General features: G+C 39.1%; 3 protein-coding genes across 11 annotated transcripts in view; 1 reads left to right on the top strand and 2 right to left on the bottom strand.

The window, feature by feature from the left end:
- The window catches only part of LOC102233978 (kinesin light chain 1), a 30494-nt gene extending 13610 nt beyond the window's left edge, over positions 1-16884 (bottom strand). For 4 of the 7 annotated variants that reach the window (XM_023326898.1, XM_023326896.1, XM_005795137.2 and 1 more), the window contains exons 1-9: positions 16801-16884; positions 7990-8260; positions 7568-7798; positions 6215-6296; positions 5538-5766; positions 5350-5437; positions 3972-4073; positions 3022-3195; positions 2543-2642 (exon numbers count right to left, since the gene is read on the bottom strand). In XM_023326898.1, coding sequence (XP_023182666.1) covers positions 2543-2642; positions 3022-3195; positions 3972-4073; positions 5350-5437; positions 5538-5766; positions 6215-6296; positions 7568-7798; positions 7990-8238 — 1255 coding nt within the window. In that variant the 5' untranslated portion in view covers positions 8239-8260; positions 16801-16884. Of the gene's footprint in view, positions 1-2542; positions 2643-3021; positions 3196-3971; positions 4074-5349; positions 5438-5537; positions 5767-6214; positions 6297-7567; positions 7799-7989; positions 8261-14366; positions 14602-16800 lie in introns of those variants that run through there. The other 3 variants (XM_023326899.1, XM_014469706.2, XM_023326897.1) reach the window with 2 other exon arrangements.
- A 1597-nt stretch (positions 16885-18481) lies between these two features.
- Positions 18482-24023, top strand: mrpl2 (mitochondrial ribosomal protein L2). 2 transcript variants are annotated; one of them, XM_014469154.2, is made up of 8 exons: positions 18482-18695; positions 18942-19018; positions 19100-19271; positions 21735-21876; positions 21957-22072; positions 22162-22272; positions 23554-23627; positions 23719-24023. In XM_014469154.2, exons 2-8 carry the CDS (start codon positions 18947-18949, stop codon positions 23926-23928), a joined length of 897 nt encoding a protein of 298 aa, XP_014324640.2. In that variant the 5' UTR covers positions 18482-18695; positions 18942-18946; the 3' UTR covers positions 23929-24023. The 2 variants fall into 2 exon arrangements, with proteins under 2 accessions (XP_014324640.2, XP_023182895.1); XM_023327127.1 differs by having other exon boundaries at positions 18503-18524.
- A 546-nt stretch (positions 24024-24569) lies between these two features.
- LOC102233463 (phosphofurin acidic cluster sorting protein 2-like) overlaps positions 24570-27435 on the bottom strand; it is a 52707-nt gene continuing 49841 nt past the window's right edge. For both annotated transcript variants that reach the window (XM_014469734.2, XM_023327462.1), the window contains one exon: positions 24570-27376. In XM_014469734.2, coding sequence (XP_014325220.1) covers positions 27261-27376 — 116 coding nt within the window. In that variant the 3' untranslated portion in view covers positions 24570-27260. The remainder of the gene's footprint in view (positions 27377-27435) is intronic.

The raw sequence follows: 27435 nt of genomic DNA on the forward strand, positions 1-27435 counted from the left end.
TATAAAAGTAAAAACAGGGATAAAAAAAGTCTTGAAAATCTTTTGTATTCATGGGATATTTTGGAAAGTTGCATGTTTATGAAAGTATACTTAGAAAATAAGCCACATGAACTCAATTGTGAAAGTTTTTGTACCACTAAATGACATAAAATGGAGTATCAGGCTCTTATACACCGTGTTCCAAATTTTTATGCAAATTGGATTTAAGTGTCATAAAGATTACATTTTTTGTTGTGCTATTAAATTTATAGATAGTATTGTGTGTCAGGGCTCTTTGAATCACTATAATTTCAGAGAGCTGGGTTGATTAGTTTGTCTGGTGAGCTCAATTAAAGGAAATCTACTTAGGAAGGATGTTCCACATTCTTAAGCAGGCCACAGGTTTCAAGCAATATGGGAAAGAGAAAAGTTCTCTCTGCTGATAAAAATCATCAGTGCCATATGACAAGGTATGAAAACATTAGATATTTAACAAAAACTGAAGCGCTATCGTACTGTGAAGAGATTTGTGGCTGATGCAGAACAAAGATGGATTTGTACAGATAAAGGCATAAAGAGGAAGGTTTCTGTTAGACAAATTCATCGGATTAAGAGAGCAGCTGTTAAAATGTCCTTACAAAGCAGCAAACAGTTATTTGAAGCTGTTGGTGCCTCTGGAACCTCAAGGTGGAGCATCCTCCAGAGGCCACGCCTAACCAGAGCTCACAAGCAGAAACGGTCGCAGTGGGCCCAGCCGTACATGAAGATTAATTTTCAAACAGACTTGTTCACTGATGACTGCTGTGCAACCCTTAATGGTCCAGATGGACGCAGTAGTGGATTGGTGGTGGATGGCCACCACGTCCCAACATGGCTGTGATGTCAGCAAGGAGGTGGTGGAGTCATTTTTGGGGCCAAAATCATGGGGAGAGAATCATTGGTCGGCCCCTTTAGAGTCCCCGAAGGTTTGAAAATGACCTCAGCAAAGTATATGGACTTTCTGACTGATCACTTTCTTTCATGGTTCAAAAAGAAGAGCCGTGCCTTCCGTAGCAAAATCATCCTCATGCATGACAATGCACCATCTCATGCTACAAGGAATACCACTGTGTCATTGGCTGCTATGGGCATAAAAGGGGAGAAACTCATGGTGTGGTCACCATCCTCCTCTGACCTCAACCCTATTGAGAACCTTTGGAGTTTCCTCAAGCAGAAGATCTGAGGGGGGAATGCAGTTCATATCAGAACAGCAGCTCTGGGAAGGCTTTCTGACACCCTGCAAAGAAATTCAAGCAGAAACTTTCCACAAGCTCACAAGTTCAACGGATGCAAGAATTGTGCAGGTGATATCAAAAAAGGTCCCATGTTAACATGTAACTCGGTCTGTTAAGATGTTTTTGATTGAAATAGCTTTTGATTTTAGTACGTGACCACTTAATGCTGCACATTCAAAGAATGACCGTATGCCGTTCTTTATAATCCATAAAATGTTTCGAAAATCTGCTGTGCATAATAATTTGGAGCAGTGCATTTTCAGTTTTTTGGGTTTTAAAAAAGAAAAAAAAAATACTGTTCTCACGGGGAGCTTTGTTCAATAAAATTTATTTATACTGTAATAGTTCATGACTTGAAAATTATACTGACCTTCATTTGCATTGACCATTTAAGAAAATCTGAGAAAGTATCACTTGCATAATAATTTGGAACACGGTGTAGATGAAAAAAAGACAACATGGCCACAGAAGAATTTATTTCTGCTAAAAAACAAGGAAATTTGGAGAATAATTCTCATTTACTTAAAAAGCTGATAGTCTGTTACAGAGATTTGCAAGAAAAATATACAACTTTCCACAATTTAAAGCATAAATTTAAGATATTCAAACTAAGATATTATCTGACATTATACAAGTCAGAAGTTTGAAAGGAAAACTGCAGTAATATGACTTTTTGACATCATAAAATATACAAGCCATTTCTTATAAATATATTAAATGAATCTCAAAATGTACTCCTTCATGGCCAGTTCTTTTTTTTGTCATCTACAATTACCTGTATACCCCATCATAGTTATCCAGTACCTTGTGTCATAGGTCATGCACCATATAAAATCTCAATAAAATAAATGGAAATGTGTTGTTCAGGAGGTATGAATGCTTTTCACCAGGCAGTGAATGAAGGAAATGAATCCGACATTCTTCAAGTTTTGCCACTTTATCCTTGAACTTCCAGACTGAAAAGATGGTGTGACAATGTTGCTGAATGCTACATAAAAAAGACTTCTTAGGCGAATGAGACAGGCTTTTTCTAAAGAGCCGAAGAAAGGAGTCTAATGATTTCTGATTTCTTTTCAAAGAGTTTACCCTTCAAACAAGCAAACTCTTGATTTTCCCTCAGTGATTCTGTAAAGTTTAGGTTCTATAAGTGGCAACCTGCTTAGAAAGCGATCCACTTTCTGACCATCTGTCCTTTATTGATTTGATTTAACGCAGTGCATTTAACTCTAACTAAAATCTCCAACAGAACAGCCTCAGTGTGAGTTTCAGCGTCCATCATGGGCTCTTACCATCAACCGATCCAAACTCTTTCTCATGAGCACGGGTCAGAATCTCTTTGTACAGAATCTCAGCCTCTTTGTATTTCCCCTGTTTGAGGAAGCAGGAAGCCTGACGGAGAAACAGATGAGAAGATACATTTAAAGATGAATGCTATTGACTCTAAAACCTCCTTAGGAGAAGAATCCATCTGCATATCAGTCACACAGGAACAATACTGCAGCATACAGCCTTCACTGGGAAGAAAGTAAGGTAGATAAAGGACGCCAACTGCCACAAAAATCCAACTTCTTATGCTGACAGAGAAAACTGTGCTTAACTGAAGTCAAGGACTCTATTAGTGAGCTGGATACATGTTGATCAAAGTGGAAACACAAAGTCGTTTTCCTGTCACTTTACCTTGAAACAGACTGAGCGTTTATCTTGCTCAACGTGAGCTGAGTAGTAAACAGAGCTTTTAAAATAAAAGGAGAGACGTTGTGTTTCTCACCAGGTTGTTCTTGGTTTTGGCCACGTTGGGATCGTCTGGACCCAGCCGACACTCATAGATCTCCAGGGCGCGGCAGTAATAATATTCCACCTCCTCATATTTGCCCTGGTTCTGGCACAGCAGGGCCAGGTTGTTCAGTTGCTTGGCCACATCTGGGTGGTCCTTCCCCAGAACCTGACGGCAATCCACAATGAAATGTTTTAAATTAACTTCTTACTTTATCTTCGTGCTCCCACAAATTTGCTGGTGACTGGGACTAGCAGATTTTAGGCCAAGATCCAGAAATGTAAACATTTTGATTCGCACCAGACTAGCAAGTGAAACTGAAAAAAAAAACACTTTTAAGTGTTGAGACTATTTCTGAGCTGTTTTCAGTATAAATATGTTTAAAACGAAATTAGTGGAACCACAGAGATCATGAGACGCTATTGAAACGAAAACCATCAAACATAAAGAGAAATCAGAAGCTGCTAAAATTGAAGTTGGGAGATCAGAACTCGGTCACGAACTCTGATAGGAGCCTCTCTACCTCAGTGCTGTTGGCTGCTCTGTTAGCTCTAACTTCGTTGTTGCACATCCTGATGCCATTTCACATTATCTGCTACAAGAACACAGAACACGTAGCAAACAGCTGGCTGATAAAGTGTAAACAGGACAGGGCTTTCAGGCTAAGAGATAATGTTCGTATCTCCTGAGTTCAATAATTGGTCATGTCTCTCTCTAATCTATCTCCTGCCTCGCTTCCCCTGTGCCTGGTATCCATTTCTAGCTGCGCTCTCAATTAAAACCCACAACTCCTCCTCTGACCAGGGAACAGCCCCCGGTAGAAACTTCACACTAAATTTAAGAAAATAATTTTCTCTTTTCTCTATTCATAGCTGATGCCCCTGAGGTGAGGACTTCCTGCGCGGTGGACGGCGGCGCTGAAGCAGTCCGGGGATGCGACCTACCTTTTCTCTGATCTCCAGGGCTCTCTTACAGAGAGGCTCGGCTTCCTTGTACTTCCCTCTCTTTCCGTACAACACGGCCAAGTTGTTCAGAGTTGCAGCAACCTGGACACAAACACAGACAGACAGCATAATTAGAGCTCTCTATTGCTTTTGTACTCACTTCACTTCAGGGCTTTTTCCACTGTAGTCCAGAGAGCGAATTAACTCTTTCACAGCAAGAAGCTCTGTAAAGCTTTCCTACAGCTCAAACCTCTGAGGGGGTTAACACATCCTGTCAAAAAGCAATGAATTTATGAAGTCCAGAGCTATAGCACCGTGTTTTATTAGCTTACTTTGACATCTCAGAAGTGTTTCTGCAGAAAGCTGTAAGATAACTTCTAAAATTCACCACAAAAAAATAGCTTACCTTGCTTCTTAAATTTTCTAATTGGTACTTTTACAGATGCAACTTGATAAATTGGAATATCGTAGAAATCTTAATTCAATCCAGTAATTCAGTTAAAATAGTAAAACTCATATAGATTCATAACACAAAAGCATTTATTTCAAACAATAATTTAGATGACTATGGCTCACTGCTTATAAAAACCCAAAATTGAGTTTTACTGAAAATTTTAAGATTACAAACACCAATAAAAGCAAATTTTAATACATAAATCTTATGTTCTGGTAACTTTATTCTGCCAAACCTTTTTCTTCCAATTAACTTTCTATTGCTATGTTGAATAAGCACACCATAACATAGAAATGACATGACATTAAACCTTGCTTCTGCACCTTTTTCTACCACATTTCTTCCGTCCACTTAACTTTCAATTAATATGCTTGGAAACAACGGGAATCACTGAACAAGCCATAACATAGAAATATCATAACATTTATGTAGTAAAATATTCTTGTTTGCTATCCTTGCCATCCACTCAACTTTCCATTAATATGGGTAGATACAGCACTCTAAAACAGCCAGTTCTCTTACAAGTGATCTTTTGTGACTTATCCTCCTTATCTCTATAAAGTCAGCAACTTTCACTATGACTGTAGGCCATAATAAGGTCTTGACCTAACATTTCTGTATTAAAAATATATTTTAATCAGTTTTCTCTTCTAATTTAGCTATAAAGGCATGATTTTAGAAATTAACAGAAATATATGCTTGAATTTTTTCACTGTGTGTAATTAATCTATCTATATCAGGGATCTCCAACTCCAGTTTTGAGCGTTTCTATCCCGTAACTTCCCTGCTCCAGTAAACCTGATCAAACGACTGTAAACAGACTACAGAGCTGGATTTTACATGCCTGTTCACCAGTTACATAAAATAAATAAAATGAAGTAACAGATGGCTGTGAGCATGCTGCCATGACAACCGGATGCTTACGGCCGGGTGGTCTTTGCCCAGGGTTTTCTCACGGATGGATAGGGCATCATTGAGCAGATGGGCTGCCTCTTTGTATTTGTTTTGATCCCTGGGTGATTGGAAAAACAACATGATTACAGTAATAAAACAAAAACAAAACCTAACCTTAAAGAGAAGTTTTCGATGTTTTTTTTCCCCCCCATTTGTACCTGTAGACCAAAGCCAGGATGTTGAGCATGGTGGCGACATCGGGGTGGTCATGTCCAGAGGTTTTCTCCAGGTCCTCCAGAGCCTGCTTGCAGAGGGGCACGGCCACCTCGTAGCGGCCCTGAGAGGCGTACTGAATCACCAAGTTGTGGAGGGTCCTTAGGCGGGCCGGGATCTCATAGCCGCCCTGCTGGGCTGCAGCCACAGCAGCGCTGTTGTGTTGGTGCTGCACTGTGGGAGGAATACCCAAAACATTACAACAATGAATCACTAGAATGTTTCTGAGAAAAATCTGGCAATAAAAAAAAATTAAGCAACTTCTTGAAAACACTTTCGGTCATTTCTAATTTCTTTTTTAGAAAAGAAAATGAGAAAAAAAACATTAAAATTGGAAATCAGATCTGGTATTTCAGAAATCGGATGTTTTATTTTTAAGCCATATTGCCCAATTCTATTTATGACCGTGAAGTTTAATGTTTTTATCTCAAAGACCAACACCAAGTAGAGAATAATTGCAAAGCAAAATTAACTGTTAAATCCAAAATGTATGTCCTCCATCTCTACTCAAACCCCATAAAAGTAAGCCTTCATAAAATACGGAGCAACCAATTGGTTTCTGAGATTAACTAGTCGGTATTCATTCCAGACCTAGCATTAAACATGTTCTGTTTTTACTTACTTCCTTGACCTTGCTCCTCTTCATCATTAGGAAAGAGGTCATCCAGGTTGTCCTTTGGCGTTTCTCTGTCTTTCTCCTCCTGCTAGTAAAATGAAACCGAGTCATTAGACACTCCTTCAGATGTCAGGGTTAAAAAAATTTCAGACTTGAAATAAAATCTAACAACTGAAAGAAGCTGTACAGAAAATAAAACTCAAATTCTTGACAATATGATAATTAAGGTAAATTAGGAAACACTCTTCATTGATTAAAAAGGTTGTTATAGCAAACAAATTAAACGTTGAACTTGTAAGACAAACACACTTTCAAAATTGACAGAAAGTATCAAATGTTTCTATTTGTTACTTCCTGAAAGTGGAAACTGGAAGCGGTGGATAAAGTTCTTCCATATAATAGTATTCAGAATGATTTAAAGGCTAAAAACTGCAGCTTCTAATTTAGCCCAACAACAGGGTCCCTCAGGCTCCAAGCAGGAAGAGTTTCTGCTGATTTAAGCAAAGCGGTTTGTAAATAAAAACCAATACAGCCTTATTTTGGGACAGAGAATGTGGTAAGAAAATGCAGCGACTCGTTCTTCTTCACCCATCAATAAAGACTCTAATGTAGCTCATTCCTGGAAAAATGGGATTTCTTACTCTGCAAACAGCAGCGGCAGTATTTTTGTCTTCAGTGACAACATGCAGTCATGGAAACTTCACAAACTTAGAAAGAAAAAAACTGCTGGAATTAAAATTAGGTAACAACAAAATTTTATATATTTAGGCAACATTGAAATCATAACAATTTAACACAACTACCGAGTTAGGAGTTAGGAGATACTAAGGAAAAAATACAGTGTTTTCCTTAAATACACAAAGACATTGATACTAAACTATAACAAAAGTTCTGCACAAATTAGTTTGTATGCGTTACATCTTAAATAAGAAAAACAAAGAAAGACTCCAGTCCACATGATATTGGCCAGTAAAGTCAGACTGGTGCACCTCCAGGGCTCACATTTACAGATAATCTGTGCTTCTCCTTATTCTCCAATTTCGCTTGTTTTTGTTAAGTATGCATTGATACAAAGCAATTTATTTAGTACTGATGCTCATTCTGTGTTGTTTTGAAATAAAATTTAGATTTGACCATAACAAGAAAATATTTATGTTCAGACAGAAGCGCATTAACACTATAAACTGTAAAAAAAAAATTTATCATGGCTTTCAGTGACCATTTGAGTTCCTTAAAGCTAATTGACGAGAGCAAAGTCAACTTTCTTTCACTTCTCTGGGCTACAAAGAAGTGAAGAGCTGGAAAAAACTGGAGAAAAAAAATATATATATATATAGTTGAATGAAAGGCTTTACTTACAGTGGGTGAGACGTCTTCATCATACTTTTTGAGCTGGTTCATAAACTCTAGGTGCTTCTTCTCCTCCTCCAGCTGGGCCACGCTCTGCTCGCTCTTCTGTAGCTTCTGCTGGGTGTTGGCCAGCTCGTCCCGCAGCCACTGGTTCTCCTGGCAAAGCCTCCTGACCTGCGCACGCAGCTTCTGCTTCTCCGACTCCACCGCATTCAGGTGATTGGACAGAGCCATCATGACCTGGGACAGCGTCGAAGAGTGGGGACATTTAACAGGACAGTGGAAGGAGACAAGAGTGAAAAGTACAAATCTGGTCAGATTCAGAATGAATCATGATCAGCATGCAGCCTCAGTATAGAATGAGGAAGCTGTGAGGAGGAAAAAATACACTGAACAGAAGACTATTGTTTCTTTTCCTCTTCTCGCCGTACCTGGGCTTCTCCCAGTCCCAGCTCGATCATCTCCACCGACTTGCGGAGCAAATTGGACTTCTCATGGACTAAGTTGGCCTCTTCATCCTTCTTTAGGCACTTGATGGTCTCCAGCAGGCTGTGGAGGATGGAGTTGTGCTCGTTCTTCAGGGCCTCAAGGCCTTGGATCACCAGCTTGGTGTTGGAGATGATCTCCTCCTGGGAAAGCTTTTCCAGCTTCTCCTCCCGTGGATACATCATAGTTGACATGTTCTCTGGAACTCAGGGAAACCTGAGTGAGAAGAAAACAGGAAAAACACGGTAAAGGAAAAACACAAAAACAAATACACAAACGACATTCAAAGGTGAACCATTATGCTTCCTTGAACAGATTAGGATAAGTCTATGGACTATTCAAGAAATGTCCATCACATATTTTGCATTATCTTAGATAATGAGATGCTAGTCTGATCTGTTCTGCCTATTTTGGATTCCTTTCAGAAATAGCCATTTTAGGGCATCTTGTCACTTTAAATCCAAATAAGCTCCTGCTGGCCACACCCCCCAACTCAATGTTTACACTCGCATGTGAAGATGGCTGCGCAACTATTAGTGGTGGCATAGTTACTTTGAAAAAGTAACTTTAATCGGATTACTAATTACTTCTTGAAAAGGTAATTTAGTTAGATTACTAACTACTTGATTTGGAAAGTAACTAAGTTACATTAAAAGTAACTTTTTTAGTTACTTTCAGCAGCTGCTAACAACAATGCTCTGCCACCTGTGAAAATTACATTGAGCTTTGCCAATACTTAATTGTAAGCAATTTTATAATGGTAACAACAACAATGTATCTCCACTTTTCTGGAGTGCAATGCAAAGCTCGACGTAATTCACAAGTAATATATTAACTTAACATTAACAAAGACACAGCGAGACGGATCATCCGGGATTAGATGGACCTGGAAGGCCTGACTAAAACTATCTGGACGTCAGACACATTCTGTGGTTTATTATGAGTCTCTGCTTATTTCCAAGCATAAAGGAGCAACTTCACGTTCAAAAATGAGCCCAAAAGCGCAGCCTGCGACTCATTAAATTTGCAAGCAACTTAAAAAAGAAAAAAAAAAAAAAAACAAGCCCAAAGCCGCTTATAATAATCGAACTTGGCAACAGAGACTGAAAATAGTTCCTGTTTATCCACCAACAAAATGCGCATCTCCTTCCTCCCTCCATTGTTTACATTTCTGACGCTGCTGACACTGCCGCATAGAAACGGTGATCACTCGACAAGACGCGTAGAGCAAATACAATTAAATTCCAAAAGAAAATAGTAACGCACAGTAACTCAAAGTGATTTCGATAAGTAACTGTAGTCTGACTACAGGATTTGAAATAGCAACGCATTAGATTACTCGTTACTGAAAAAAGTGGCCCGACGTCAGTAATGCGTTACATCACTGGCAACTATGCAACTGTACATCTTTGAAAAGCATTAGTAAAACCTCCTGTACACCCAACAAGAATGCAACAAGTGGTTTCTTTATGGTAAGTCAACAACAAAATACTTGTCTTTTCCAGCGGCCATTGTACATCACATACAGCGGTAAAACTGACTAAACGGGCTGAAACTCAGCTTGTTTTGCTAGATAATGGCGCAGTGCCCGTTGATGGTGACTCAACATTTGAGAGGTTTTTGAAACAGCTCATTTTCCAGACACAATTAACTCAGTCAAAAAAAACGCTTGGTGTTTTTTAAGCATTGGCAACCCGAATGAAAGAATAAAAATGTACAAAATGTGAATTGTTGCATAATCGATCCCCCTTTAAAATTTAAAGTTTGAATTAAGGTCAATATGAAGACTGCAGAATACTGAAAAACATCCTATTAGATTAAGATTATTATCCATCCATTATCCTCACACACAATGTGACCTGGATCTTCTGTGCCAAGGGATCTAGAGATTTTCGTCACAGCAACAGTACAGGTGTGCCAGCTGATTTTTCTCAACTCCTGTGAGGCTTTTAAATTGTTTTTCTTTGAGACCAGCAATGAGACTGTTGGAAAAGCTGAAGCTGTCTCATGCTGCTAAAGCTGCAGAGCTGCGATGAGTCATCAACAAAACCAAATAGGCTAACTGGTTGAAGAGAAGGAAGAGCAGTTTATTTGGTTGAGACACTTTAAAAAGATTATTGAAACAATTCCTGTAAAAAACAGTTAACATTTTATGTTACAGCAGCACTCTAAATGGGAAGATACTTTTTATAAGGAAGAAACCTAGTAGTGGCAACAAGCACCAACATTTTACTGCTCCAAAAGAAATTAATATAGCTTATGCAGATCTTTTAGAATAGCTAAAACAACCTCTTATCCTTCACCAATAGCAACCCCGGCATAAATGCTTGAATTAGTCTAAAAATAAGAGTGTTGACTAAATCTGTCAACATGTGAAACTATCTTATATTTTACATTTCTTAATGAACCAACTCAGTTGCACATTCTTCTGTTCTGGAGTATTTTTTTATATCTAGACAGTATTTATGTTGAAATTTTGTCTTTACTGTACAGTATTTTATTATTTATTATGTTTTCATATACATTTTATGGTCTTTGTGTGAGTGCCTGCCATTTAGCTGCTGTTGCACAGAAATTTCTCCATTGTGGGGCAAAAAAGAATAAACATGTGCAACCGAGGCAAAATTTAAAAGGAGAAGCTAAAATATAAATGTTGCACATCATGATGATCTTTCAATGACTCAGCTTCGCTCGGGTGACGCAGAAACTCAACACAGAACCTGAGAGCAGAGTTAATCTAGCTTTTGTAAACTGAAAGTCATTCATTTCTTCAATAAATTGATGCAGCTTTGTTTTCAAATATCTTTTGCAGACGATGTTTCTTTTCATTTGCATGACATGAAATAGGATCTCTCTGTGTGTGTGTGTGTGTGTGTGTGTGTGTGTGTTTCTCTTTCCGTCAGTGCCAACCGACACCATCTCATTTCTGAGCTCTGGGAATCAGATCGTTCTCGAGCAGAGAGCTTATCTAATCACTAAATCTGAGACACACAGTTGGTCAGCATTTTTTACAGGCAGGAAACTCATCTGCATATATTGGGAATGAAACTCTATAAACAGGGAAATTAAATGAAATATACACGATTTGTGTATTTGATATCTGTGTGGGTTGAATAAAGGGCCACACCCTCAGAAAAACGGATGCGATACGTTGGGATTTGGCATCTAAAACAAGCTGAGGCTCGGAGTGGAGCTGCAGCATCCAAACACAACCAGCCAAGAACGTCTGCAGCTACAAAATGATAAACAGCGGAAAACACGACAAAACATCTAGCAGCCGGGAAAAAAGCAGCAAAGACCTCTGTGACTTAGAGCAATACTGAGTCCAGTAAAAATGTCAGGCATGTAGAGCGTGCATGAAACATGTGATATTTCCCCCAAAGAGTCTGAAGGTTAACCGTGACTCAAAGAGCCACTTTACTGACGGAAACACAGTTCGCAGAAAACATCTAAATCCAGCCATACAAGCCTTTTCTGCTGCAAAACACACAGCTGAGTATTTTACACCTTCAGGATGATACAGTAAGTAATTAGAGTTTATTGCTGAACAGTAAACCAGGGATGAGCCAGGTGAAAGTGATGCTGAGATGGCGTGGGAGGAAGTGGAGGGCAACGCAACCAGAGGGGTCACAGATGACATTTCAGAGAGATCCAAGTTCACTACGTCAACAACCAGACAATGAAAACAAATCACTTCCTGGGTGATTAATAGTCTGGAAATGTCTTTTAAAACAGTAAAACTTTTTAATGTCTTGCCTCCTTATTGACTGTTCACAGCTGGAAGGAAAAAAAATTTTTAAAAATGTTGTTTAATATCATTAAAATGGAATATCAGCAATAATCACTTTATTAAATTCTTCATTAGTGGTTTCCTCTCAAGTTTCACCCATTTCTTAGACAAAACATCCCTCACTGACAAGATTTTTGCATCTTCTTGTGTCCTGTAATCATGTCTCACTGTGCACGTCAGATCATGTGAACACAAAGTTGTTCATCAAGCTAATTTGTGTCATGATGAATCCCTGACAGGAACGCAGAGCAGCAACTGTGAACAGCTGGTGGTCCGCTGAGAGTTATGCAGCTGTGGCAGTGGTCGCTACCCACAATCCCACTGGTGTCCATTTACTAACAGCTGGAAGCTCAGGGCAAGCCTTCGAGTAGCAGAGATTAATGCTAAGTAAACTACCGATGTAGAGTGAAAGATGGCGGCTCATTAACACAAATACATAAAAGCTATCAGGTGAAATCAAGACAATAAAATAAAAGCTAAACTTTCTGACACATACACGTACTTTCCATTACAAATATGTGCAAAACTTCTATATTCCGCTAATGTCGAAAACCAAAATTTGTATTAAGTAAGAAATGCAGTTAAAAATCACACATAAATAAGCTTGTTGACGCAATTTAAAAACATACCGCGCCACCATCCTCCAACTACTTCCTGTCGTAGTCTTCTTCGTGGTTTGCGTTAATGGCAACATCCGGTTGTTGATCATGTGATACGCGTCTTGCATACACCACCTCATCCTAGCGCCAAGATGTTTATTGAAAAATTTGTTTTTTGAAATTGGCTTATCTAATAAGTGAATTTATTTTCAAAATGTCAAACTGTGGAATTATTCGCTCAATGGACATGCAGCTATTGTGGCTAGGCCTGAACTCTCTGCTACACTGGATTAAAACTGATTAAAACGGGCTGCATCAAATCACTCACTAAAACCACCTTAGTTGTTAAAACCAGAGCTATTATAAAAGGTGGCATTAAGCCACTCATCCACCATGCTGCCACACTTTCCACTAATTCCCAAGAAAAAATGGCAGCCCCTAAAAGCTTGGAACAACTGAACAACCTAAAAGAGACCATATTCTGTACAAATGCACACCTCGATTCAAATAATAGTTTAACATGTTCAGAAAGTCTCTCCATATAATTGCGCAAACAGAATTAGAGACAACTTTAACTACAAACTTCTGAGGTGGATGAACAAACTTTGAGATAGACCATAAACTGAAATGAATCAAATATTCAGAATAATTTGAAGAACATGTCCTAAAAGTAATGGCATAGCAATATTACCTAATATTCAGAAAACATCCAATATTTTTAAGGTAGCTTTATTTTCTGCTTAATATGGTCTAACTATTGATGTTTTGAGCATGAAATGAAAACTGTATCTAAAAATGCATGCTGGATGTTTTTGCAAAAGCTATCGTTATGTCAATATTTGTGTACAGAAAAACAAAAATAAACCCTCATGTTTACAGTGAGCTGCGCCGAAATAAAAAAAGAATTTATGAACTGACTTTTAAAAAATATGCAGAGCAGAATCAGCTGACAGTTTCATTTCTTTACGCAAATGCTTCAAAAAGAATCAAGATTAACCTGGGTTTGCATAGTGAAATAAATAACAGAGCATTCATTGCTTTCAGCTGCGTTCGTCATATTGACTTTAAAGTAAAGTCAAACCGGATAACGGGAACCTAGCTTCTCTCTTATTAGATCTGTCTTCAAAGCTCCAACTTCTCTGAACGCTTCCCTTTGAATGATCAAGAACATTCAAGGATCACACAGCTTGTTACCCTTTAGAGCAACTCCGAGTGTCAGCCTGGCTGTCAGGCACCTGTACGGATAAAAGTACCGACTAACCAGGGACGCATATTAACTCATAAAGACGTTTGCTTTCATCTCGGCAAAAACACTCCAAACACCTGTTCCAAACACTTCCTCTACTCACAGCGAGGAAGTTAATGTTTGCAGAGACTTTAAAGACAAGAAACAAAGTCCAAAAGCTACAATGTTTGTACATTAAAGAAACTGCTGTTCATTTGTCCATTATTAAGGACAAATGAATCTAAAGGATGACTTGAAGAATCGAAACTAAAGGAGGACTTGAAGAATTCAAGAATCAAGAAATAAGAAGGAATGGACAAAAAAATAGCTGCTGAAATCAGCGAAAAAAAAGCCTTAAGGTTAATTAAAATCCTAGTTTTGATTTCCATCCTTTTACTTTCCTGACCTCTGGTTTGAAATGAGAAACTCAATCCGCCATCCATCTTTAGAAACTAACGGGAAATCCTGCTGGAGCTCAAAGCCAGCTGACAAGCATTTTTAACATCACAGAATGAAACGTGGTGCCAAACAAATGTTGATGCACTTTACACCAGAGGGAATATTCTGTCTAATTCTTCACAAACTTCCTTTTATTTTTACACTTGCAACCTTAATCCATCATAATAAAATATTTCAGACAAAATCCCCATCAGTTCACTGGAAATACTGTAGTCTGAATTGCTTTCACTAAAACATCTATGAACTAACCTTTGTCTCACTGGTGGAGGCCTCATCTGCAGACTGAAGAAAAGGTGAGAAAATTCTGCCCCTTACTCCTTCTAAAATCCAACGAATCTCACTACAAGACGGGGAAAAATCTGCATGAAACTCCCACAAATGGGAAGGAAACGAGACAGTGATGAGAAGGCTGAATGATGATGCTGCAGAGGAAGAGAGGGAGGTGGAGAAAGCGAGCTGCCTGCAGGATGACTGTGACCTTCCCACTGCTTCGTCAGAACGAGCAGCATCAGCTCAGGGTGTGCGTTAGGAGCCGGCCCGCCCTCAGTAGGAGGAAAACAGACGAGCGCAGAGGAGCAGGTTGGGTGGGGGAGGGAGCCATGCAGCTCTCCTCCATGCTCAGACATTATGGAATAACCTCGATGACACCAAACAGCTCAGGCAAGAGCAAAACTTCAGTGTTTTCTCTATTGCGGTGGAAAAAAATGCTAATTTTCAGCCATTTTACTGCTGTAAGCATCACAGGAATCTGCTTTTACGACCCATATGCCGTAAAAAAACATTCACAAAATCTCATCGTAAAAACTGGCAATGCAACACTAAACGTTATGGATAGCTTTGATGACTCCACTTGAGAGTTCAAAGGTCATGCAATACAGCAACAACAGCACAAAAAATTAAAAGAAATATGAGAGTTTCTACACCAGATTTTAGGAATATTTTGTACAATATATGAGTTCTGCCAACGAAAACTTCAAAATATAACCGAGTAAAATTATTATGTAATGTTTAGTAGTACAAGTGTACAGCTGGCTGATGCCAATTTCTGGTTTTCTTGTAGATGTGACTGGTTTATGGCAATTTTCTTCTCACAAACTACAAATCATTAAAGAAAGAAATATGATGCAGATTTCATTAAGACAAGATCATCCCTATTTTTCCATCTAAGCATATATCCCTAAATCTTTACAGTGAGTCACTTTTGTTAAAACAAAAAAATGCATAAAAGTTGACAGAAAATCAAAAGTTCTGATTAATTTGATTTGCGTTATTTGACTAGCTGATCTTGATTGAGGGAGAAATTTCCCCAAATTGTTGTAAACAAATTGGTATTTATCACGACCGATATTTCCATCACAAGCTTTTTTTATATTCCTGCAGCAAAAATAGGAAGAGACCATCCTTAGTTTAATCTCTGCACACATAATTTGTGTTTATATAACTAGCCTATTGCCCTGCATCGTTCAGTTGTCTTCATCTCTATATAATCACCACAAACTCAGCTAATTTCATACCAACTTAGTGATGCTGCTCACAGATCAAGCATTTTGTTGGGTTTTCTTTATGCAGTTAGCAATTTCAAAATCAAAGCAAAATGGAAAATTTACAAACTCATCTCCATTTAAGCATCAAATCTTTTTTTAAGCTTAAACAGAAAGTCAATCAAAGCACATGCTAAAAAGCTGTAAATGTGGAATAAAAACCTGACGTTTCAATATTTAAAATGCTGATAGAAAGTGATTTATGGCGCGCTATTATGCTCTCATTTAAATAATAAATGATTTTTCTTTATGGTGCCCCATTTAAACTCAAAGACATGAAGAAGAGAGTGCAAAAAAACTTGTTTATCTCCATAAAAATGCATTTCCAGACAATCTGACCTCATCATTTCCCTCTAATTCTCGGACAAACATTGATCCAGTATAATCGGTACCACTGCCAGACACAAAGGAGAGACAGGCATGCAGGAGGGTGTGGCAGAGCAAGAACTGCCACCATCCACCGTCATCCATCACTCCCGCTGACTTTACCTTTAAACATGTCCGACCGCAGTCCGCCACCAATAAACATCTGGACCCAACATCTGCCTCCACCTTTGTGAAATGAGTGACAACTGCACCTCACTATGTTTATTGTTTTATGTTATGTCGAGGCAATTGCATATTTGCGACTCCGCGCGACACTGACGTGGCAAAGAAGTATTTTTGAATATATAAAATCGAGTTAAAGTGGAAACACTGAACTATAATCCGATTCAAACACAACTCTGGACTAAAAACAACATAAAGCGTCGTGGATCACAAACGTGGTTTGATTTTTGCTACGTTTAACCATCTTCTTCACATGTAAAATGCCGTAATACACGCGTAGTTTGTTTTGGAAACGTAAGTTTAATTTTTAAAATTTTATTTTATTTGTTTTTGCGAAAAATGGTGTTGTTACAGCAAACTTCACAGACTAAAGTCATCTGATGCGGTTTGCTGCTCCGCTGGTTGCCTGGTTGGCTAACCGGTGGCTAGCTTCACCACTCCCTGGCTATTGGCTGTGACTTCCAGCTGTTTCCAGCGTCAAGTCGACCATTTATGCACAACATGGCTTTCAGGAACGCTACTCTAACACTCCCTGAAACAAACGCCACACAAGATTTGGATTTCCGTCGTCATATTGTTCTCTTTTCACTTACCGAGAGCTGGGACTGACGACTAGTTCAGCCCCTTTTCAGATCCAAAATGTCTCCAACGCAGCAAAAATCTCCCACAAGCCTCTGCGGCACGTGTTGCTTGCGGTGACGTCATGTCTTGTTTTTTGCCCTGAAACGGTGGAAAAGCCATTCAACAGAGGAGGATTAGCTCCACTAGTGGTAAAAATAAAATTAAAAAAAATAATTTCTGAGAAAAAAAAGTCAGAATTTACAGTTACATCAATTGAAAGAAAAATCTCAATTACATTTTAAGGAATTCTGGTTCTAATCTAAACTTCTAATTTTAGTAACTAGCTTCAATGACACAAATGTGAGGAAAATTACCTTTTTTTCCATGTCGACTTTAATTGACTTTTAATTATGTCGATTAAAGTCTGAATTCTGGCTAAAAAGTAAAAATTCTGAGATCAAAATTTTGATCAGAAATCTGAGGGGGAGTCAGAATTCACTTGATCAGTATAAAAGACTAAAATATTTCACCTGTTTATAAACCTCAGGAACACTGCTGGACAGTTTAAACACAAAGAAATTGAACATTTTATCCATATTATAATAGCACTTTTAACAACACTGTACTTTATATAATCTTACATACAGTATTCAGTACGGATATAAATAAAGAAAAAAAACAGTCCTCTAAAGTGTTTATCAATGTTCCCAACCTTATAATTTAATATATATAATATAAAATCCATATCATGACAGTCTTGTACAGTTAATCAGTTTCCGAGCTTTTTCTGTGGCAGATATGTAGCTAAGATCATGATAAAAATACTTTAGCTCACAGACTCAGAATTGATAAAGAATAAAACATTAAGTTTTATTTTTTTGTGATCCTGAAGGTTTGAAGCACACATCTTCATGCCGCGACAGAGCAAGACTGCCCCCTCGTGGCGGAATGGAAAATTTGCAGCGTTCACAGAGTGGATGTGCACCATTTATCACCCGGCAGGGGAAGCGTGGTTTGCAAACTATTTAAAATAGTGAAACAGTCAGGGCATCATTGCGCTGTAGACTGATTTTAGCGAAGTTTGTGAAAATATATGATGGAATATTAAACCTTTCAACTTAGGATGTGCATTAACCAGGCGAGGGGCGCCTACAGAAAGTTTTCAAAACCTCCAATCTTGGGGTGGCATAGCAAGGAACACCGAAAATCAGACATTATAATAAGAAGGTGTTTCGATTACCTCCATAGAGGATAAGGAGGAAGGACCAGGACGGAAAGATGGAAATTTATTGTCCATTCCATTAAAGACAAAAGTTAATAAATAAACAGCAAATCTACAAAGTGGTCATTGCTTCACGTATCAGAATATACCCGGTCTTCTCAATGATTATTTCCTGTCATTGTGAGACCTATTTCATTATTGTTTATAGGTTGTCAGCGATAAATGAAGTAGTCAGCTCAGATCGCTCTGGATGCCTTTTGTAACTTTATTTAAGAACTAAGCTCCTCTCATTCCGCTTCTGAATCACCTCTGCCCGAGTCATCCCCCGGCTGACTAGCAAGGAACTGACCCAAAGCCTCACTAACAAACTACAGAATGATAACATAATTCTTGATGTAATAAAGAATATTTATGCCTAGCTGAACAGAGAGCGATATGGATTTGTGACAATAGTTCAACTAAGTATCTTAAAAACAGAACGTTATGTTCTTCGGCGCTTTTGCTTACGTCATCAGTGCGGGACATCATGTGCAGGTCTGTGAAGGACGCCGCTCAGAAGTTTGGGATGAAATAATTAAAAAGATTAAAAACACAGGGTATTTGTTAAGCTTGTTTTGGGTTATGTGTGAGATTTAACTTAAAATCTCGGAGAAATCCAAAAATAAAACAGCAGAAAGCAAGCGGAAGTCAGTCTAATCAGTGGCGGTAAGCTACCAATTCGCCAGTGTTTATGTCATCCACGAAGTTATAATAAAAAGTATTGCCATAACTGATTAGGGATTAAAATAAAAATATTAATTGTTTTTAACATGCTTGTATAATTTAAATATATATATAATTACAGCCTTGAAAACCCGATTTAGGATCTTGTTTATGGGAATAATCGTGTATTTTAATGAGGTTTGTGATTTAACACACATTCCTTCTCTCTCTTTTTTAAAATTTTTGCAGCTGTCATGGCGTTGTCATGTTTAACCCGAGCTCTGCGCTCTCTGACTCTCTCCAAGCCTGCTCTGCTCTCTTCACAGGTAAATAAATACTCCTTCCCTTTTGCATTCAAAGTTAACTTGCAACCAAGCGAGTTGTGCATCTCCTTTTTGTGTTTGTAGGCGCCGGTCGCTCAGCTGAAGCTGGGAACTCTGGTGTCCAGTACAATCAGCCAGTGCAGAGGCTTCCTGACCACAGCCTCTCTGAAGCAGAACAGGACGTACTGGAAACAGAGGGATAAGTACACCACAAGGCCAATGGGGATGAAAAAGACTGGAGGGAGAGATCACACAGGTGAGACTGAAGAATGGTGTCATCTTCACCTTCATGTTCTCTCTCTAGTTTTTTCCCTCATTATTTTTATTTTTTTTAGCATTTAGGTGATAAATAAAGTAGGATGTTTAAGTTATTTGAGAAGTCTTTACAGTGCTTATGCTTTGGTGTAGTACAGGGATCTGCAACATTTACAATCCAAAGAACAATTTTTGCTCTCATTCCAGCTAAATAAAGCTTCTTTAGAGCCACAAATGTTATATGACATTTTAAAAACTACTACTGAATCTACTACAGGAAATTTGTTGTCATTTTTCAAGAACCCACCCTTATTTTGTATTGTTAGCCTTCAAAAAAAAAAAAAAAAGAAATGCATAACTATGAATCTTTTCTTGCTATAAACTTCGATATATTTTTGTTTATTGTGTGTTGACATTTGTGGAAAATGAAGAAAAATATAGTTCCCAAACTAATCACTAGTAAAAATTGTTCTAAAAACATTATCAGTAGTTTTATGGTCTTTCTGTTGTGAAAATATAATGTTGTGAAAAAAACTGCATAACTGCCAGGAGATTTGAAAGGCTTATGACTTAGACTTAGACTGACTTTATTGTCATTTTGCATGCACAAGGTGTATACAGAACGAAATTTCGTTGCATACGGCTCAGGACAATGTTTTGAGCTTTCAATGTTGTGAGGTTACTCCAGAATAAAATAAAATACAGTATAAAATATGAATATAAATATAAAGTGCAGGAATGACAGTAAAATAGAAGTTATTTAGCTCTGTACATGTGCAAGGTATGAAGTGGAGACCAGATTTTAAGTGCAGTGCGGTTAAGAGTTCAGCAGTCTGATGGCAAGTGGGAAAAAGCTGTTTTGGAACCTGGTGGACCTGCACTGGACGCTGCGGAACCTCTTTCCAGAGGGCAGCAGGGAGAACAGTCCATGGTGAGGGTGTGAGGGGTCATTGACGATGTTTTGGCCTCGGGACACGCAGCGCTGGGATGAAATGTCCTGAATGGAGGGAAGGGGGGCCCCGATGATCCTTTCTGCTGTCCGCACCACTCTCCTCACGTTCTTCCAGTCGGAGGCGCTGCAGCCTCCACACCACACAGAGAGGCAGCTGGTCAGAATGCTCTCTATGGTGCTTCTGTAGAACGTCTTGAGGATGGGCGGGGGCAGGTGTGCTCTTCTCATCCTCCGCAGGAAATACAAACGTTTCTGTGCCCTCTTGGCCAGAGACGTGGTGTTCACAGTCCAGGTGAGGTCGTTAGTGATGTGCACCCCCAGGAATTTGGTGCTGCTGACCACCTCCACAGCCGAGCTGTTGATGAGCAGTGGAGCGTGGCTGGGCCGGTTCTTCCTGAAGTCGACGATCATCTCCTTCGTCTTGTCAACGTTCAGGATCAGGCTGTTGTCTCTGCACCGGTCCACCAGCTGCTCCACCTCCTCTCTGTAGTCCAGGTTGTTGTTGTCTCTGATGAGGCCCACCACCGTTGTGTCGTCCGCGAACTTCACGATGTGGTTGGTGGCGAACCTGGGGACGCAGTCGTGTGTCATCAGAGTGAACAGCAGAGGGCTCAGGGCGCAGCCCTGAGGGGAGCCTGTGCTGAGGGTGATGACATCGGAGGTGTGTTGTCCGATCCGGACTGACTGAGGTCTGTCGGTGAGGAAGTCTAGCAGCCAGTTGCGCAGGGGGGTGCTGAAGCCCAGGTGTCCCAGTTTTCCTGCCAGATGCTGTGGGATGATTGTGTTGAACGCTGAGCTGAAGTCCAGGAACAACATCCGCACATGAGTGTTCTTCTCCTCCAGGTGAGCCAGGCTCAGGTGTAGGGTGGAGGAGATAGCATCCTCAGTGGAGCGGTTTCGGCGGTAGGCAAACTGGAACGGGTCGAATGTGGGGGGGAGTCTGGAGACGATGTGTTCTTTTACCAGCCTTTCAAAGCACTTCATCATGATGGGAGTCAGTGCCACAGGCCGGTAATCGTTGAAAGAGGTGACTTGAGGTTTCTTTGGCACCGGAATGATGGAGGCAGTCTTGACTCCTCCAAACTTACTTCAGCATTATGTACAAAATGCTCATCCATTTTGTCGTCCGATCATTAAAAGCTTTCTTAAGAAGGCGTTTGATTGTCCCACATATTTTGTAGTTCTTGTAAATTTCCGAATAGAATTAGTTAAAGTTTATGAAGATAGCTTCTTAGAAACGCATTAAAACAGGAACAACTGTCAGATTTTATTCTAAACTTTAGAGTGATTATTAAAAGAAAACAATTACAAGTTGGAATATCAACTATCGAATATTGCAAAGACAGCTTTTTTTTTTTTGAAGCATTATGATCTGTTGTTAGTTGTGACAGCTTGTCAAACATCTGAACTATTCCTCATATCAGCCTGTGCTAGCAGGCCTGCATCATTCCATTATTTATTTTTGTTAATCAAGTGATTTTTTTGTGTTTCTTTCTGATCTTTTATTTACAGGAAGGATTCGCACACGGGGCATTGGTGGAGGCCATAAACAGAAGTACCGGTGGGTAGACTTCCAGCGATTACGCTATGAACCCAACAAAGAAGGTCAGCCTTTTGAAGAGAAGGTTGTCGAGGTGCGCTACGATCCATGCAGGTGAGATCATTTCCTCACACTGAATTTCTGCTTAAAGAAAAAGAGATGAATTATACTTACTTTTCTGTTTTTGTGTAAAGGTCTGCTGATATCGCTCTGATAGCAGGAGGCAACCGCAAAAGATGGATCATTGCAACAGAGAAAATGCAGGCGGGAGACATCATTAAAACATCTGGTGTCATTGGACGCATGGCAGGTCTGAACCACATCATCTCAGATTCTTGACATAGTTGATGACATTTGGCTCATTTCAGGTAATATTAACGTTTTGGAAACTCTTTGCAGTATCAGCAAATGAAGGGGATGCTTACCCACTGGGGGCTCTTCCTGTGGGGACACTAGTGAACAACCTGGAAGTTCAGCCAGGAAAAGGATCACAGTACATACGTGCTGCAGGTACTCTATAATTTGCAACACATTTCAGTAGCATTGCATAATATAGCCTGTCAATTCCCAGAACCTAAAAGATACTTTTTAGAAGTTACCCAAGTTCAAGGAAAGTAACCCCAGCCCCAAAATCTGACCTGGTTAATTTTTGGAAGTAATATTCCATTAATTGAATTCTCTGAGAAAGCTGGCAAAGTAACATTTAAGCTCCTCAAAGGTTCTGGGAAAGTTAAAAAAGTAACAATTACATTTCTAGGACCATAAGGTTTGATGACTGAAGTAAAAATCAAGTTACAGAAAGTAACATTTATGCTCCAAGAACCTTAAAGTTATGGGAAAATTAATCAGAATGCAACCATCAGGTTAAAAAAGTTTTCTGGGAAAGTAACTATGTCCAAAGAAGTTCTAGCACAGTTCAAGAAAGCAACCATTACATTTCATAATTGTAATAAAAAAACTTCATGAAAATCCAATTAAGTTCAATATAGGGTTCAATGAATGTTTATTGGAAATAATAAACATAATAAAATACAAAAGGTAACAATTTGGTCCCTTGGAAAGTTCTAGAAAGTAGCCATTCATTTCCATAAACTTTAATATTTACCTATGTAGTTCAATGAAAGTATCAGAAAATAGCCCTGGAGTTCCAAGAACATTCTATGTAACATGTATCATGTTACATAGACGTTCTAGGGAAGGTTAAGAAAGTAACTGTTAAGTTGCAGTATTTAGAAACTAACAATTAACCATAAAGCTTAATAAACATTCAAAGAAGGTAATGAAGTTCTATGACTTTTTTCTGGGAAATTAACAAATAAATCCAATAAGAGTTCAAGAAATTAACCATTAAGTTACATAACTATGTATTAAATTTCATAAATCAAACCAAGTTTCTTCAAAGTTCAAGGAAGGTAACCATCAGGTTCTATGAATGTTTATTGAAATTTACAATTGACATACAAAGAGGGACAATTTGGTTTGAGGAAAGTCCTAGAAAGTAACTATGACATTCTGATAGTTTCAATTTGTAACTGTAAAGTTTAATGAAAGTTCAGGGAAGGTTCTATTAGGTTTCTGGAAAACTTAACTTTTGCAAAGTTCCAGAAAGTAACTATTAGGTAACAAAACAGTTCTGGGTTTTGATTAGTAACCCAGAACTAATAGGTAATATGTTTCAGAAAGGAGCTGGTAAGTTACTAGAAAGTGGAAGCTGATAGTGCTAGCCAAACTATTAATGATGTCGTTTTTGAAACCCAACTAGTCATAATTTAAATTTCATGTTGTTTTCAGGCACAAGTGGCGTCTTGCTGCGTAAAGTAAACGGGACCGCAATCGTTCAGCTCCCTTCAAAGCAGCAGGTTCAGGTGAGGTGGAACTACTTCCATCTTTTTACATAAATTTAAAACAATTTTCTGCTGTGATGTGAACTGAACAATACCATTTTGGTACACACAGGTGTCGGAAACCTGTATTGTAACGGTGGGTCGTGTGTCAAACATCGACCACAACAAACGGATCATCGGCAAAGCTGGTCGCAACCGCTGGCTGGGGATCCGCCCGTCCAGTGGCTTGTGGAAGAGGAAAGGAGGCTGGGCGGGACGGAAGATTAAACCGCTGCCTCCGATGAAGAGCTTCATTAACCTGCCATTGATCTCCACTATCTAACAGAAACTTACTCTGTTTATATTTGGTCTGCAGGTGATATTGCTGGAAGAAAAAAAACAACCAAACAAATAAAGACAAGATGCTTGTATGGAAGATTAAAAATTTTATTAAACACAACTGCTTGTGAGAGCATGGAAAGAAAAAAAACAATATAAAAATCCAAAACATATTTACATCTATAATAAAACATGCAGAGTAACCCATATTTTTTTAGTGGTAAATTTAAAAATACTGTCATGTCATCTAAAATAGGGTTTGTGCAAAGACACTGGGTGGCAGTTCAAGTACCAGGAGCAATGAGATGGCATGGCTTAACTGGATTCTGACCTGTTTTGTAATCATAACACTGATGTTTTGAAGTTTCTTTTGCCGAGTTGTGGTAACAGAGTGAGCATGCCTGCTCATTGATCCAGCCTTGTAACACACCCATATGCTACCTCTAGAATCGGGAGGGAAAAACTGAGGTTAAATACACTAAAATAGGATTATAATTTGTTTATATGTATTAGAAAGGGATTAACCCATGTGGCTGGTTCCCTCAAAACAGCAAAACTGTGTGGCGTGCTGTGGTGGCGTAGGGGTTAGCGCGACCCACATTTGGAGGCCTCAAGTCCTCGACACGGCTGTCGCGGGTTCGACACCTTTCCTTCCCCCTTTCCTGTCAGCCTACTTCATGAAAAGGGACTCTAGAGCCCACAAAAAGACCCCCTGGAGGGGTTAAAAAAACAAAACAGCAAAACTGTGAGGAAGTGTCTGGATTTCTGACCCAGAGTCGATACCGACTCCTTCAATAAGCAGGTTACAGGGAGAGACAGACGACCGGGGATCCATGGGGTGGTAAACTTAAGTGGCAAAACATCAGGGAACTTTAGCCTATCAACACAAAGAAAACTTCTTTTGACTATACATATAGGTAGTGGTTTCCATTTCAAATATAACATCTGAAACACTTTAAAGTGTGTCCTAATTAGAGTTACTATGCGTATAAAACCACATGAAAGTGCATTACAAAGTGAGGGAAATGTATGAGAAATAACACAACAGTGTTTGCATTGTCGACTTCATAGTTAGGAGTTCTGGAAATGTATTTGGCATTCATGTCAAGAAGTAAAAGTTCACTATTTGTGCTTTCAATTTAGTGGTGGGGGATGGTTTGTGATTCACAATAGCATATCCTGTAAATATCTATATACACTAATTAAAAAAAAAGCCGTCCTACCAAAGCTTTAAAGTCTTCACTTTATAAAAAGCAAACTCAAACAGAAGGCCCTTTGTCCAAAGAAAGGTTTTCCTATTGCGAAAGTTTTCACATAACGCTATTCAGGGAGTACCATCGAATGCTGTAGCACACCAATGCAGACACATAGGCAGTGGACTTGGACATCTGACCAAACTCTGTAGGATTATCATAACTTTAAAAAGCAACTGAACATTTGCACAGCGCTCAAAACTACAGTCAAAGCATTGTTCAAGTCAGAAAAGCTAACTCTTATTTACAGTGCTTCACATGAACTTAATCACATTTTTGCCACGTTGCAGCTACAAACTTCAGTGCATCTATGTGAGAGATATGGTATTTCTTTGTATTCAAACATCCCTAAATAAAATGCAATGTAATTGGACGAGCTGGAGTTCATGTAGGAAAATCTGTTCAGATTTCATCATGCATTCCAGAAATTTGACATTTCTGCAAGAGTGCACAACAAAGCACTCTAGAAGGGGATGTGGGAAACATAGAAGAAGGTTCAAAATCACCGTTTTGGCTTACTGTGAGCACATCATCCCCATTATGACACCTGGTGGTAGCAGCATTGTACTTTGGGAAGGCTTTTCTTCAACAGGGAGAGGAAGGCTGGTAAAGGTCAAGCTATTAAAAGGTGGTAGAGGGTCACAATCCAGCAAGACAACCCAATTTATTTACCGTAGCTACTGTACCCAGGAAATAGATCTTATCAAATAGCTAAAAGCAAAGGAATCTGGGGCGGCTTCCATTAAAATACATTGAAGTTTGTGGTTGCAATGTAGCATAATGCGAAAAAGTCAGAGGTACGAATACTTGGCACTGTATAACTCTCCCTCGCGCAACACTAAACCCCAGATCTTTGCAGTTTTTCTCCGACCAGCCACGGTGGAGCTGTACTCAAAAACACAACTGTAACTGCTAGGTTAGGACATGCACTCATCTAAGTTGACATTTGACCAAATATGGAGTGTTAACACTTATATAAGTCTAAATTAGTAATTCAGTAATATTAATACTGATCTCCACAGGGACCACAGACGCATTAAATGCACAGTTTCAGTTTTGAGTATCACACAATCTGAATTTTGGCTAAAGAAAGATCTCTTGTGAACAGTCCGTAAAAACCAACTTTGGCACATCACTGCACAGTCCAGCATTAGCTAAAGTACTTCAGGTTAACTTAGTAAATCTAGTCGAATGCAGCAGGGTGGTTATGATTACTAGATAAATGCTTTTGCATCCTGAAATGTGCCAGAGAAAGCTAAATTGAAACTCCTGTCTGGAAACTACAAGACGAGTCGTTCAGCTGCAACTAAATTTGGTGTTTAGCTGTTCAGGGTTGAAATAACATTTTGTTTACCCTCCTTCTAAGTGGTTGTTACTGTACAGTCTGAATGCACTCACCAATGCCGACAGTTAACAAATATAACAGAGCTACATTCATGTCCAATGTCTTTTTTTGTCTTGATTTGCTTTAGTGTGCTTCAAAGCAACAAGGCAACAAGAACTTTGCACTCCTTCCTACAAAAGATTTTCAAAAAATTAAAGGGACGAGTAAGAAAGCCGAGTTAGAAGAGAAGGATTCCATCTAGATTCACAGCAATATTCCAACTTTCAACAGCAAACACAAACACGGTCTGTAACAATCTCACACACGCCACTGCACGTCACCATCACACTCCTCCATTGTCTATAGAGTAACAATAAATGTAGGATTTCACAGAAATAATAAAATGCTTAACAAAACTCAAAGTGCAAACACAGCTGCCATTACTGAAATGTGGCAAATTGTCAAAAACCTCAAAATATCCACAAATCTTACAAAATTGTTCTTTTTGTAGTGTGTAAAAAAGGAAAGAAAACAAAAAAACCAAAACAGCAACACCCAACAACATCAAAAACATCAAACAAACGACATGAATTGTAGTATACTGAACACGTGGTCTTAAGTCTGTAAGATTTCCACAGGAAAACTTTTACTTTTTACTTCCGGGGGCCCTGTTGGGTTTGTATATCATTCTCTTTGCCCTCTGGGTAAGACAAGTGCAGCTGAGAGTCTGGTACTTGACCGGACGGTGACCGGGCGGGGTCACACCGGCTTTGTGTAACCAAAGATTCCCACCGGGAAGTGCTTGACATGCGTTGGCCACTGGGCAGCAAGCTGGAAAAACTTCACATCGTTCCACTCCACGCCATCAATGTTGACTAAAAGGACCAAACAGTTGTGAGACAAATGTATGGGACAAGCAGAAGACTAGAAGTTA

Source organism: Xiphophorus maculatus, chromosome 22 (assembly GCF_002775205.1).
Source record: "Xiphophorus maculatus strain JP 163 A chromosome 22, X_maculatus-5.0-male, whole genome shotgun sequence".
Classification (NCBI taxonomy): domain Eukaryota; kingdom Metazoa; phylum Chordata; class Actinopteri; order Cyprinodontiformes; family Poeciliidae; genus Xiphophorus; species Xiphophorus maculatus.

What these genes read in the sequence shown, in the direction of transcription:
- mrpl2 (XM_014469154.2), top strand. Translation starts at nt 18,947, where the DNA reads ATGGCGTTGTCATGTTTAACCCGAGCTCTGCGCTCTCTGACTCTCTCC. An exon ending in ACAGTACATACGTGCTGCAG is followed by an intron (nt 22,273 to 23,553) that starts GTACTCTATAAT and finishes TGTTGTTTTCAG; the next exon opens with GCACAAGTGGCGTCTTGCTG. An exon ending in CTTCAAAGCAGCAGGTTCAG is followed by an intron (nt 23,628 to 23,718) that starts GTGAGGTGGAAC and finishes TGGTACACACAG; the next exon opens with GTGTCGGAAACCTGTATTGT.